The 12,912-nt window shown below is 43.1% G+C and overlaps 1 protein-coding gene across 1 annotated transcript in view; it reads right to left on the reverse strand.

Moving 5' to 3' along the window:
* The window catches only part of LOC106561041 (cadherin EGF LAG seven-pass G-type receptor 1), an 87,012-nt gene extending 83,151 nt beyond the window's left edge, over positions 1–3,861 (reverse strand). Inside the window, exon 1 of the mRNA XM_014124611.3 lies at positions 1–3,861. Within this exon, the coding sequence (XP_013980086.2) occupies positions 1–3,520 (3,520 nt within the window). The 5' untranslated portion in view covers positions 3,521–3,861.
* Between the last annotated feature and the right edge of the window lie 9,051 nt (positions 3,862–12,912).

Raw genomic sequence — 12,912 nt, forward strand, 5'->3', positions numbered from 1 at the left:
CTGTGACTGATATCTTCATGGTGGCCTCAAGGGGCCGGTTGTTGTCCAGGTCTCTGCTCAGCCTCAAGTCCCCTGTGTCCTGGTTCAGGATGAGTAGACTCAGCTCGTTGCCTTCCACAAAACTGTAGCGGAGTTTATCTGACACATCTGGGTCCTGGGCTGGAACCTTCCCGATCACCCCAGCCGGAAAGCTGTTGGACCTGTTGGTGATGTAGTTGTTGAAGATGATCTCAAAGTCACGTAGGACAGGGGAATTGTCATTGACATCCAGCAGGCGGATGTGCACGATGGCGCGGCTGACTAACGGTGCAGAGGTCGCCTGGACGACGATTGTGTACTCCATCTTCGACTCGTAGTCTAAATCAGTAAGGGCGATAAGATCCCCATTGAAGATGTCTAATTGGAAGACCTCTGGGACGTTTCCTTCCACTATTTGGAACAGGATCTGCGCGTTTGTTCCCTCGTCGGGATCTGTAGCGGTGATGCGGGCTACGACAGAACCCACAGGACTGTTCTCCACTACACAGACGTACAGTTCGTCCTTTTCAAACACAGGAGCATTGTCGTTGATGTCCAGGATGGACACATGGATGTCCACGGCTGCCTTAAGAGGCGGAACCCCCTTATCCACAGCAAAGGCCTTCAGGTTGTACACAGGCACATTCTCCCTGTCCAGTTTCCTGGCTGTTCTAATGATGCCAGAGTACGGCTCAATGATGAAGTCCCCCTCTCCATCATCCCCACCCTGAAAGGTGTAACTAAGCCTCCCATTAGACCCGGAGTCCCTGTCAGAGGCAGAAATCTGGAGGACGCTGGTGTACACAGCTGCGTCCTCAAACACGGTCCCCTGGTATATGTCCCTGAGGAACTGTGGCGCGTTATCGTTAGCATCCAGAATGATGATCTCCACATATGTGGTGTCAGATTTCTGAGGGATGCCATTGTCGCAGGCAATGATAGCCAGCGTGTAGGACGCCTGATCCTCATAGTCGATTTCTATCTGCGTGGTTATGCCGCCTGTGTCAGGGTTGATCTTGAACTGTGGCACGTTATCCTCCATGACGTAGCTGATGCGGGCGTTCTCTCCTGTGTCCTCATCTGTGGCACTGATTACCACCACGGTGGAGCCCACTGGTTGGTCTTCGCTGATCATCACCTGGTAGTTGGCACTCTGGAACACGGGCCGGTGGGTGTTGGCATCAGTGACATTGATAAAGACCTGCGCTGTGTCGTAGCGTGTGCCATCTGAGGCGGTCACTGTCAGGACATACTGGCGCTCCTGTTTGTAGTCCAGCGGCAGTGCCAGGGTGATAACTCCCCCAGCAGTCTGACTGGTGATGGCGAACCTGTTCCGCGTATTGCCGCTGGAGATCTGGTATGTTACCACACTGTTGGCGTCCCGATCTATGGCAGAGAGTGCTAGCACACTGGTACCCACCACAGCATCCTCATTAATTTTAAGGCTATACAATTTCTGAGTGAAAGTGGGGACATTGTCGTTCACGTCAAGCACCGTCACACTGACGCTGGCCGAGGAAGACATGGCAGGAACCCCATGATCCACTGCTTCTACGCCAAAAGTGTAAAAGTCAGTGGTCTCCCTGTCCAGCTCTACACTGACTGTAATCCACCCAGTGCTGTTGTTAATGGTGAAGGGGAAGCCTGGAGCCATGTCTGTTAGTCTGTACTCCAAATGAGAGTTGTCACCGGAGTCTGCATCAATAGCCTGAATATGGATCACAGAATAACCAATAGCCACATTTTCCAATACTGTGGCTTGAAAGGGTGTGCTAACAAACATAGGGGCATTATCGTTGACATCCACAACTTGTACCACAACCATCCCTGTGCCATTAATCAGAGGTGGTCTTCCCCCATCCTGTGCCTTTATTCTCAAATTGTATTCCCTGATTATCTCATAATCTAGGGGGTTGATTATTTCAATGTCACCTGTAGGGGAATGGATGTAGAACTGACCCTTCACGTTGCCACTGACGATGCTGTAGTGGACTTTTGCATTGTTGCCCTCGTCTTTGTCTGTGGCCTTCACTTGGGCCACTTTGGTGTTCACTGCCACACTCTCAAGCACCTGGACTACATACCTTTTCTCACTGAACTGGGGGTAGTTATCGTTCTCATCCTCCACAGAGATATACACTGTAGCCGTGGCACTGCGGGGGCCTGGGTCTTTACCCTGGTCATTAGCCTCCACTATGAGCAGATACTGGGTCAAGGTTTCTCTGTCAGGCCGAACCCTAATCTTGACTAGTCCATTTCTAGGGTCGATTTCAAAACCAGCGTTATCTTCTTCCTCATTCACAATCTTATAGATCATGTTGGCATTTGATGGGGCATCCCCATCTGTGGCCCTTATAGTCAACACTTCAAAGCCTACCTCAACGTTCTCCCTAATGCTGACCCTGTACTCTGTCTGCTCAAACACAGGCCCATGATCATTAGTGTCACTAATAGTGACGGTGAGGTAAGCAGTGGCCGACCTTTTAGGGATGCCATTGTCTGTAGCAATAACTTTGAATACATGTGTATCCTTGATCTCCCTGTCTAAAGGCTGCAAAGTTGTGATGCTGCCGGTCTGCAAGTTGATTTGGAAATAATTATTGGATCTGCTATCGAACAGAGCTTCCATATCATATTCAACCTCACCAGCATCTCCACTGTCGGTATCCAGTGCTTTGAGCGTAATTACGCGAGTTCCCGCGGGTTCGTTCTCCGGGACAGACACCTGATAGTTGGGCAGTTGAAACTGGGGAGCGGTATTCACATTTCTTTTTTTACGTTTGGTCAATGAATCCAGTCTCCCCAAATCACTGTCTATAAATATGGCATGACTATGTAGAGAATTAAATCGCAATTTTACACGGACAGTGGTGTAATTCCAAAGATTTTGCACCCTGCAGAGTAAATCCAACTCGTTCCGCTCATTGTATTGCAGACAGTTTGGAGAAAAACTCCCGTTATCAAACACGGCTTTCCAGTCCCCTCCCTTACATGATGAACGATAAGAGTGAGGTTGTCGAGTAAATAATGGTAAATGTTCATAAATGTTCAAAAGCAAAATACTGGTAGAGACGCATGGCGATGTCCCTACTTTTGAGAGAACGTTCATGTAAATCTCGGGCTTACCTTCGGCGCTCTTACTCCTATATTTAATTAAACAATTTTGCCCATGCACAAAAGTATTGAAGTTAATTAAAATAAAGTTTTCCGAGGTAATTGATTGGATCTGAATGTAAAGCGGCGCTGGGTTCTTCGGCAACTTCGCACAATTCACTTTTCCTGAGAAATATACAATTCCCTGTTGTCTTTCAATATTGAAAATGTGTCTCACGTATTTAGGAGTTAAAGTCCTGTCTATTTGATAGATCCAACCCCGTCCAAGAGATACATTTCCGAGCACTACTCCAGGCTGAAAATGATCAGAAACGTGTACATCAAAAAAAGCAAATATTGGAATGTGTGATAGAAAACATATCCATAGCCAAATAATTTGTAATTCCATGTTTTAAAACGCATGGCATCCACCAAGTCGGTCAAGAACACCTATAAAGTCCACTGAAGTTTTTCCCGGGTGCTCGCTGTCCTGTCCCGTTCCATGATTAGTTAAAATGTTGCGGAGTGCAGTGCAGCGTGCACATGGAATAGTTCAAAGTGGTCTCGCTCTTTCATTGCGCTTTCTCAGACAGCAACCCTTCTCCCCGGGGATTGTTTGTCAGTCAAATGCAGATTCCCAAATCCCAGCAGCTGACCACAATGTTCCATGAAGTGATTCGCTTAATGATCTTCAAACACCTCTTATTTGCGCAAGTCTATTGTTTTTGGGGCGACTCAGACTTAGGTTTGCCAATTACATTAACATTTAAGCCTGTCCTCATTGTATCAAAATCCCCACAAAATCCTAAGAAAATGTAAACTTAATGAAATGCTGTCACCTAGTGGACAAACTTAACTATAGGAAGTATCTAGAATCATGTGGCCTAAGTATCTATCCACTCCAAATGATCTAACTTTATACATGATCATTTGATATAACTTTATACTTTATACATTTGATCATTCTTGGTGCAGACAAGTAGATAGATCACAAGTATTTATCATAAGATGCTCTACCAAATATACAAGGATACTTTAATATATCTCACATTTGACAGAGCACATTAATTAAAATGTTCAATAAACTTATACCAAGTATTTGGTAAATGTACAAGTGTATTATACCTTATTATGAGAGCATGAGAAAATCTCTGACTGTGTGTGTATGTCTGTTGGCAGGAGATGTTCTTCAGTTGAGGTCAAACTTCTGGGTGTCGAGACAATAGTGGACTAGACCTTCTCTGATAGCAGTGAGCAGACAGGTCCACTCTCTGGCCCTTTTACCAGACCAGCATTACATTTACAAGACTCAGCATTACAATAACTTAAATTAAGAACATTTATTTCAACATTTTAAATAACCACACAGAAGCAGAAAGATGGCAACAAACAAAAATAAAAGGTACAGTACCATTCGTTTATATAAATCAGATTGGTTTCTTGCATAGTATTTATATTAACTGTCTTGATTTAAATCACTATCTCCTTTTCTAAAATCCTTGATCATCAACAACTAGTTGTATCCTTATACATGACACTAGTGTGTGGTATAGGCACAAGAGACAGCAGGAAGGCTAGTTGAATCAATGTACATGTACAGAAAATATTAAAATGCAGCTCTATAATGATATTATTGAAAAGGATAAATTAATCAGGAGTGCATCCTTTAAGGCATTTTTCTTCTTGTCTTCCAGACTCCATTTGATCAGGGGACAGCTCAGGTTAATCAACTGTAAGCAGAAAAAAAGATACATAAAATGACCTGTAATCAGTGTGGTCATTTCGATCCTGACAACATATCCACTGAACAGTATTGAATTCACATACCAGTTGATGTAAGCCATTTGCATTCATATACCATTTTCAAACCTGTATGTAACATTCTAAAAAGTATCATATTGTTTCATGCTTTCCTTCACTCTGCGGTCCAACTCATCCCAAACCATCTCAATTGGGTTGGGGTCGGGTGATTGTGGAGGCCAGGTCATCTGATGCAGCAATCCATCACTCTCCTTCTTGGTCGAATAGCCCTTACACAGCCTGAAGGTGTGTTGGGTCATTGTCCTGTTGAAAAACAAATGATAGTCCCACTAAGCCCAAACCAGATGGGATGGTGTATCGCTGCAAAATGCTGTGGTAGCCATGCTGGTTAAGTGTGCTTTGAATGCGGAGATCATCCATTCACCTACTCTGCGTCTCACAAAGACACAGCGGTTAGAATAAAAAATCTCAAATTTGGACTCATCAGACCAAAGGACAGATTTCCACCGGTCTAATGTCCATTGCTCGTGTTTCTTGGCCCAAACAAGTCTCTTCTTCTTATTGGTGTCCTTTAGTAGTGTTTTTTTTGCAGCAATTTGACCATGAAGGCCTGATTCATGCAGTCTCCTCTGAGCAGTTGATGTTCAGATGCGTCTGTTGCTCTGTGAAGCATTTATTTGGGCTGCAATTTCTGAGGCTGGTAACTCTAATGAACTTATCCTCTGCAGCAGAGATAACTCTGGGTCTTCCTTTCCTTCGGCGGTCCTCATGAGAGCCAGTTTCATCATAACGCTCAATGGATTTTGTGACTGCACTTAAAGAAACTTTCAAAGTTCTTGAAATTTTCCAAATTGACTGACCTATCTTTTTTTATTAAACCTTTATTTAACTAGGCAAGTCAGTTAAGAACAAATTCTTATTTACATTGATGGCCTACCCCATGTCTTAAAGTAATGATGGACTGTCGTTTCTCTTTCCTTATTTGAGATGTTCTTGCCATAATATGGACTTGGTCAATTTCCATATAAGGCTATCCTCTGTATACCAACCCTACCTTGTCACAACACAACTGATTGACTCAAACGCATTAAGAAGGAAAGAAATTCCACAAATTAACTTTTAACAAGGCACACCTGTTAATTGAAATGCATTCCAGGTGACTACCTCATGAAGCTGGTGGAGAAAATGCCAAGAGTATGCAAAGCTTTCATCAAGGCAAAAGGTGGCTACTTTGAAGAATCTCAAATATAAATATATTTTGATTTGTTTAACACTGTTTGGTTACTACATGATTCCAGAAAATATTAAAAATAAAGAAAAACCCTGGAATGAGTAGGTGTGCCCAAACTTTTGACTGGTACTGTATATATATATATATATATATATATATATTCATCCAGTCGGATAAACACTCCAAACTGCCTACCCGACCGCTTGGTCCTAAAGCACACCATTGCCTTGTTTTGTTTCACATTCCAATTATTAAACCCACATTCCAATTATAAAATGGGGGGGGAATGCAATTTCTGAATGTGGGGGGGACATGTCCCCAGTGAAAGTTGAGCCCCTGAGTGAAGGGTACTTTTAGTTATGTGAATTATAAGAAAATTGTAGTTGAGAGACTCATCAAGACAATCAGTTAATTAAGACAAGAAAATTACCTCAATGTCTTCGTCAGTGAGGGCATCAATGCCGAGGTGGCGTTGGAGAGCAAGTGTTCTGGAAAATACCAAGTAATAAAGTGCATTATTTTTTATTGATCAAACGTTGTATTCCAATTGCAAAATTACGCATCAACAATGAGATGGACTCCCAATGACATACCTGTCGTATGTAATCTTCGTCACGCATACTCTGCCAGAGACGCAGCATGGTATCGAAGAAGATGCCACAATGCTGACTAATCGAGTTCCTGTCTCCACCACAAGGTCGTGAACCTCGAGTTCTGCCATCTGTAATACATAAGAAACAATATGATTGAGTTGAACATCTTCATTCAGACCCTTTGTTCAGAACCTGGAACACACAGGTTGCGTATTTAAATAAGGCGACGACTTACGGAGCAGACAAAGACTCCAGTTGTCACAATACAGGATTTTGTTATGTTGCCCTTTACACTCGTACCCGGAAACTTTTGCAAATGTTTTGTTGTCTGTAATTTTTTTGGTCTTACCTCATATTTTCCAGGAATATTCTTATCATGTTACTGATTGTATCCAGAGTATTTTCAGATTTTGTTAATATTTCTGCTTCTGCTATTGTTGTGTCATAACCTTTGGTCTAATAATTTCCCCATAATCTCCAAACCGTTACCTTTCAATTATTACCATGGTTGTGCCTATGCAGTTCATATTTCTTCTGTAGGAAACATTTCAATTTAGCCCTATCCATATCGGCCAATTCCCAGGAGGGTAAAAGGTTAATATACCACAACCATGTGTTTTGGAATTGAAGTATGGAGAGGGGTGAGGTACCCCAGCAAGTCTAGACCCTCTGACCCGATGCCTTGGCAAGAGCCTTTTGACTCGTACACTCTGATCTGCTTGGACGCACCATCAAAGACCTGTCAAATATATTAAATACATGCATATCTCATGAGACCTCATGACATGACATGGACATTAGTCTTAGGTCTTCAACATGTCACATATATCATTAACTGGACACGCACCTAAAGGATGTAATGGTCCCCTTTCTCAGGATCAGCTCCCACACACCAAGGAAGAAGGACCTTGCTGTTTGTTTAAACATCCTGTTTGGGTTTAGAGTTTATAAGGATTTAAATACCTTTGCAAATGAATTACAAAATATGAATCAGAAAAGGGCAGTCATTTCAAAAGGTGGTAAAGTAATTAAGTTAAATGAATCTGCAATTCATACCTTCAGGAAGGGAAGCAACTTTCACTGGGAATGGGGGGACATGTCCACCCCACATTCTGAAATTGCATTTTGGTCCCCCCCAGTTTTAAAAACAAAACGCAGCAAGGTTGTGCATTAGGACCATGGGACGCCGCCGAGCGGTCGGGTAGGCTGTTTGGAGTGTTTATCAGACTGGATTTAGGACCGCGAGGACACCACAGAGCGGGCTGACAGGCTGTGTGAAGGCAAAGCTTCTGGAAGGCTGGCTGGACCAGCACGGGAGAGTTGAGCATATTTCAGTGTGCACTGGCTACTTTTTAGTTGACTGATGTAGCTGGCAAGGTAACTTCTGTTTGTATGGAAATGTTTTGTAGACTTTGTTTTATCACGTTTCAGAAGTAAATTAACTTGGCAAGCTTTCGCCAGTTGATGCACCGTTAGAGAGAGAGCTGGCCAAAAGTTGGTTTACATTAGCTATTATTTTTGCCTCAATCAAACTACAGTCGTGGCCAAAAGTTTTGAGAATGACACAAATATTGATTTTCACAGAAACAGCTGCCTGAATGTCTTTAGATATTTTTGTCAGATGTTACTATGGAACACTGAAGTATAATTACAAGCATTTCATAAGTGTCAAAGGCTTTTATTGACAATTGCATTAAGTTGATGCAAAGAGTCAATATTTGCAGTGTTGACCCTTCTTTTTCAAGACCTCTGCAATCCGCCTTGGCATGCTGTCAATTAACTTCTGGGCCACATCCTGACTGATAGCAGCCCATTCTTGCATAATCAATGCTTGGAGTTTGTCAGAATTTGTGGGCTTTTGTTTGTCCACCCACCTCTTGAGGGTTGACCACAAGTTCACAATGGGATTAAGGTCTGGGGAGTTTCCTGGCCATGGACCCAAAATATCAATGTTTTGTTCCCTGAGCCACTTAGTTATCACTTTTGCCTTATGGCAAGGTGCTCCATCATGCTGGAAAAGGCATTGTTCGTCACCAAACTGTTCCTGGATGGTTGGGAGAAGTTGCTCTCGGAGGATGTGTTGGTACCATTCTTTATTCATGGCTGTGTTCTTAAGCAAAATTGTGAGTAAGCCCACTCCCTTGGCTGAGAAGCAACCCCACACATGAATGGTCTCAGCGTACTTTACTGTTGGCATGACACAGGACTGATGGTAGCGCTCAACTTGTCTTCTCCGGACAAGATTTTTTTCCGGATGCCCCAAACAATCGGAAAGTGGATTCATCAGTGAAAATGACTTTACCCCAGTCCTCAGCAGTCCAATCCCTGTACCTTTTGCAGAATATCAGTCTGTCCCTGATGTTTTTCCTGGAGAGAAGTGGCTTCTTTGCTGCCCTTCTTGACACCAGGCCATCCTCCAAAAGTCTTCGCCTCACTGTGTGTGTAGATGCACTCACACCTGCCTGCTGCCATTCCTGAGCAAGCTCTGTACTGGTGGTGCCCCGATCCCGCAGCTGAATCAACTTTAGGAGACGGTCCTGGCGCTTGCTGGACTTTCTTGGGCAGCCTGAAGCCCCCCATTTGAACCACTCTCCTTGAAGTTCTTGATGATCTGATAAATGGTTGATTTAAGTGCAATCTTACTGGCAGCAATATCCTTGCCTGTGAAGCCCTTTTTGTGCAAAGCAATGATGACGGCACGTGTTTCCTTGCAGGTAACCATGGTTGACAGAGGAAGAACAATGATTCCAAGCACCACCCTCCTTTTGAAGCTTCCAGTCTGTTATTTGAACTCAATCAGCATGACAGAGTGATTTCCAGCCTTGTCCTCGTCAACACTCACACGTGTTAACGAGAGAATCACTGACATGATGTCAGCTGGTCCTTTTGTGGCAGGGCTGGAATGCAGTGGAAATTTTGAGGGGGATTCAGTTGATTTGCATGGCAAAGATGGACTTTGCAATTAATTGCAATTCATCTGATCACTCTTCATAACATTCTGGAGTATATGCAAATTGCCATCATACAAACTGAGGCAGCAGACTTTGTGAAAATTTATATTTGTGTCATTCTCAAAACTTTTGGCTACGACTGTAGACCTGAATCAATCGATGAAACCATCGGCCAAACGATTGAAGATTGCACTGAAATAAACGTCAGAATATCAATCTGAGTTGTATTAGCAGTGGCGACCCGTCATTCATGAGCCCCACATTTTTAGCAAAAAACATTTTTTGCATGTTATTTTGGCATTAGTACGTGTCACATATCAGTTTTCAAACAATGTTTATAAAGCCTCCATACAAACATGGTCTATTTTTTGCTTTCTTGAGTAAGGCAGCTCCAAAATGCAGGTGTTTCAACCTAGCTCAGTGCTCTCTGGTGGTAGGGCAGCCAGCGGGAAAATACAGAGCGTAGGGGTTGGTAATATTCTCTAGTTGCACCGTGATTGGCTTATTGTTCTGTCACTCATGGGGACACTACTCCACTGACAAATCTAAGTGGAGAGCTCCAAAATTCAAGCCCCTTGGGTGCTGCCATAGAGTTACATTAGAAGTGCCAATCGAAGAAGGCTCAAGGTCATTGGCCACAGATAAAATGACTTCAAACCACATTATATCTACAGTAGATTTGATTGGACTGTCAATATCATACTTTCAAAATCTTAGCTAGCAGTTATCATCATGAATCAAGTCGACAATCTACTGGTAAATCCTGTTTAGTCCTTGTCAAATTAAGAGAAATAATGAAGAGAAATTATAGATAAAACGTATCAGTGCTCATTGGCCATTGGACATAAACATTACACAACAAGTTGGAAATGACAAATTCAAGTGGTTTGGAAGGAATCAGTTGCTAACTGCAAGCATTGCAAAGCAATCACTAGCCTGCTATTCAGTGGAGTGGGTGTGTGGTCCCAATTCTGGGTTTAAGGGTCTCTTTTCCAAGCTTAAAATGATAAACATTCAAAATTGGCCATGCTGTCAATCCAGCATGATTTCTGCCGCGCTCAAAATACGTTTTGAATGGTCATTCAACTCGGAATTGTAAGTCGGGAACTCAGAGAACTTCTAGAGCTACGACCTGAAAAACACTGACGTTTGTTTCCGAGTTTCCAGTTGTCTTGAAAGCACCATAAATCCAGTGAATGCCAGACTTTGATGACAAAGTTTGATGACCAAATTTGCTCATGAAGGAACACTCTGCCACCTTCCTGTTCAAGTGAGCACAGCCCAACAAGGTTAGTCCAAAAATGTCTTGCATGCTGCTGCATAAATTATGTAATAAGCCAGAGAGATATGCATACGTAGCTAAGAAAGTAATAGTAAGTGTATGTTGTGTAGTAAGCTGTTAGTAGCCCATGTGCCTCACCCTAATAATTTGGTATATTTTCCCCTCCTAATTTCGCCTACTGTTCCGACTTGGTGGTGCACATGTAGCCTATAACCTGTTTTTGAGAAATGTAAATCATTGAATATTGTAAGAGCTTTCATTGGCTGGTTATGTACCCCCTTTATTTATCCTAAGGTTCTGACTTGGTGTACAGGGAGAACACTGTAAGAATGGCCCCTGTTCTGAATTGTGTCGCTGTACAGTCGTGGCCAAAAGTTTTGAGAATGACACAAATATGAATTTTCACAAAGTCTGCTGCCTCAGTTTGTATGATGGCAATTTGCATATACCCCAGAATGTTATGAAGAGTGATCAGATGAATTGCAATTAATTGTCCCCCTTTGCCATGCAAATGAACTGAATCCCCCAAAAAACATTTCCACTGCATTTCAGCCCTGCCACAAAAGGACCAGTTGACATCATGTCAGTGATTCTCTCGTTAACACAGGTGTGAGTGTTGACGAGGACAAGGCTGGAGATCACTCTGTCATGCTGATTGAGTTCAAATAACAGACTGGAAGCTTCAAAAGGAGGGTGGTGCTTGGAATCATTGTTCTTCCTCTGTCAACCATGGTTACCTGCAAGGAAACACGTGCCGTCATCATTGCTTTGCACAAAAAGGGCTTCACAGGCAAGGATATTGCTGCTAGTAAGATTGCACTAAATCAACCATTTATCGGATCATCAAGAACTTCAAGGAGAGTGGTTCAATTGTTGTGAAGAAGGCTTCAGGACGCTCAAGAAAGTCCAGCAAGCGCCAGGACTGTCTCCTAAAGTTGATTCAGCTGCGGGATCGGGGCACCACCAGTACAGAGCTTGCTCAGGAATGGCAGCAGGCAGGTGTGAGTGCATCTACACACACAGTGAGGCGAAGACTTTTGGAGGATGGCCTGATGTCAAGAAGGGCAGCAAAGAAGCCACTTCTCTCCAGGAAAAACATCAGGGACAGACTGATATTCTGCAAAAGGTACAGGGATTGGACTGCTGAGGACTTGGGTAAAGTCATTTTCTCTGATGAATCCCCTTTCCGATTGTTTGGGGCATCCGGAAAAAAGCTTGTATGGAGAAGACAAGGTGAGCGCTAACAACAGTCCTGTGTCAAAATACAGTGCCTTCGGAAAGTATTCAGACCCCTTGACTTTTTCAACATTTTGTTACGTTACAGCCTTATTCTAAAATTTATTAAATAATAAAATGTCTTCATCAATCTACACACAATACCCCATAATAACAAAGTGAAAACAGGTTTTTAGAAATGTTTGCAAATGTATCAAAATTTAAAAACAGAAATACCTTATTTATATACGTATTCAGACCCCTTGCTATGAGACTCAAAATTGAGCTCAGGTGCATCCTGTTTCCATTGATCATCCTTGAAATGTTTCTACAACTTGATTGGAGTCCACTTGTGGCACATTAAGTTCATTGGACATGATTTGGAAAGGCACACACCTGTCTATATAAGGTCCCATAGTTGACAGTCCATGTCAGATCAAAAACCAAGCCATGAGGTCGAAGGAATTGTCTGTAGAGCTCCGAGACAGGATTGTGTCGAGGCACAGATCTGAGGAAGTGTACCAAAAAAATGTATCCAGCATTGAAGGTCCCCAAGAACACAGTGGCCTCCATCATTCTTAAATGGAAGAAGTTTGGAACCACCAAGACTCGTCCGGCAAAACTGAGCAATCGGGAGAGAAGGGCCTTGGTCAGGGAGGTGACCAAGAACCCGATGATCACTCTGACAGAGCTCTAGAGTTCCTCTGTGGAAATGGGAGAACCTTCCAGAAGGACAACCATCTCTGCAGCACACCACCAATCAGGCCT

The sequence above is a fragment of the Salmo salar genome, chromosome 10, assembly GCF_965601325.2.
Source record: "Salmo salar chromosome 10, fSalSal1, whole genome shotgun sequence".
NCBI classification, from domain to species: Eukaryota; Metazoa; Chordata; class Actinopteri; order Salmoniformes; family Salmonidae; genus Salmo; species Salmo salar.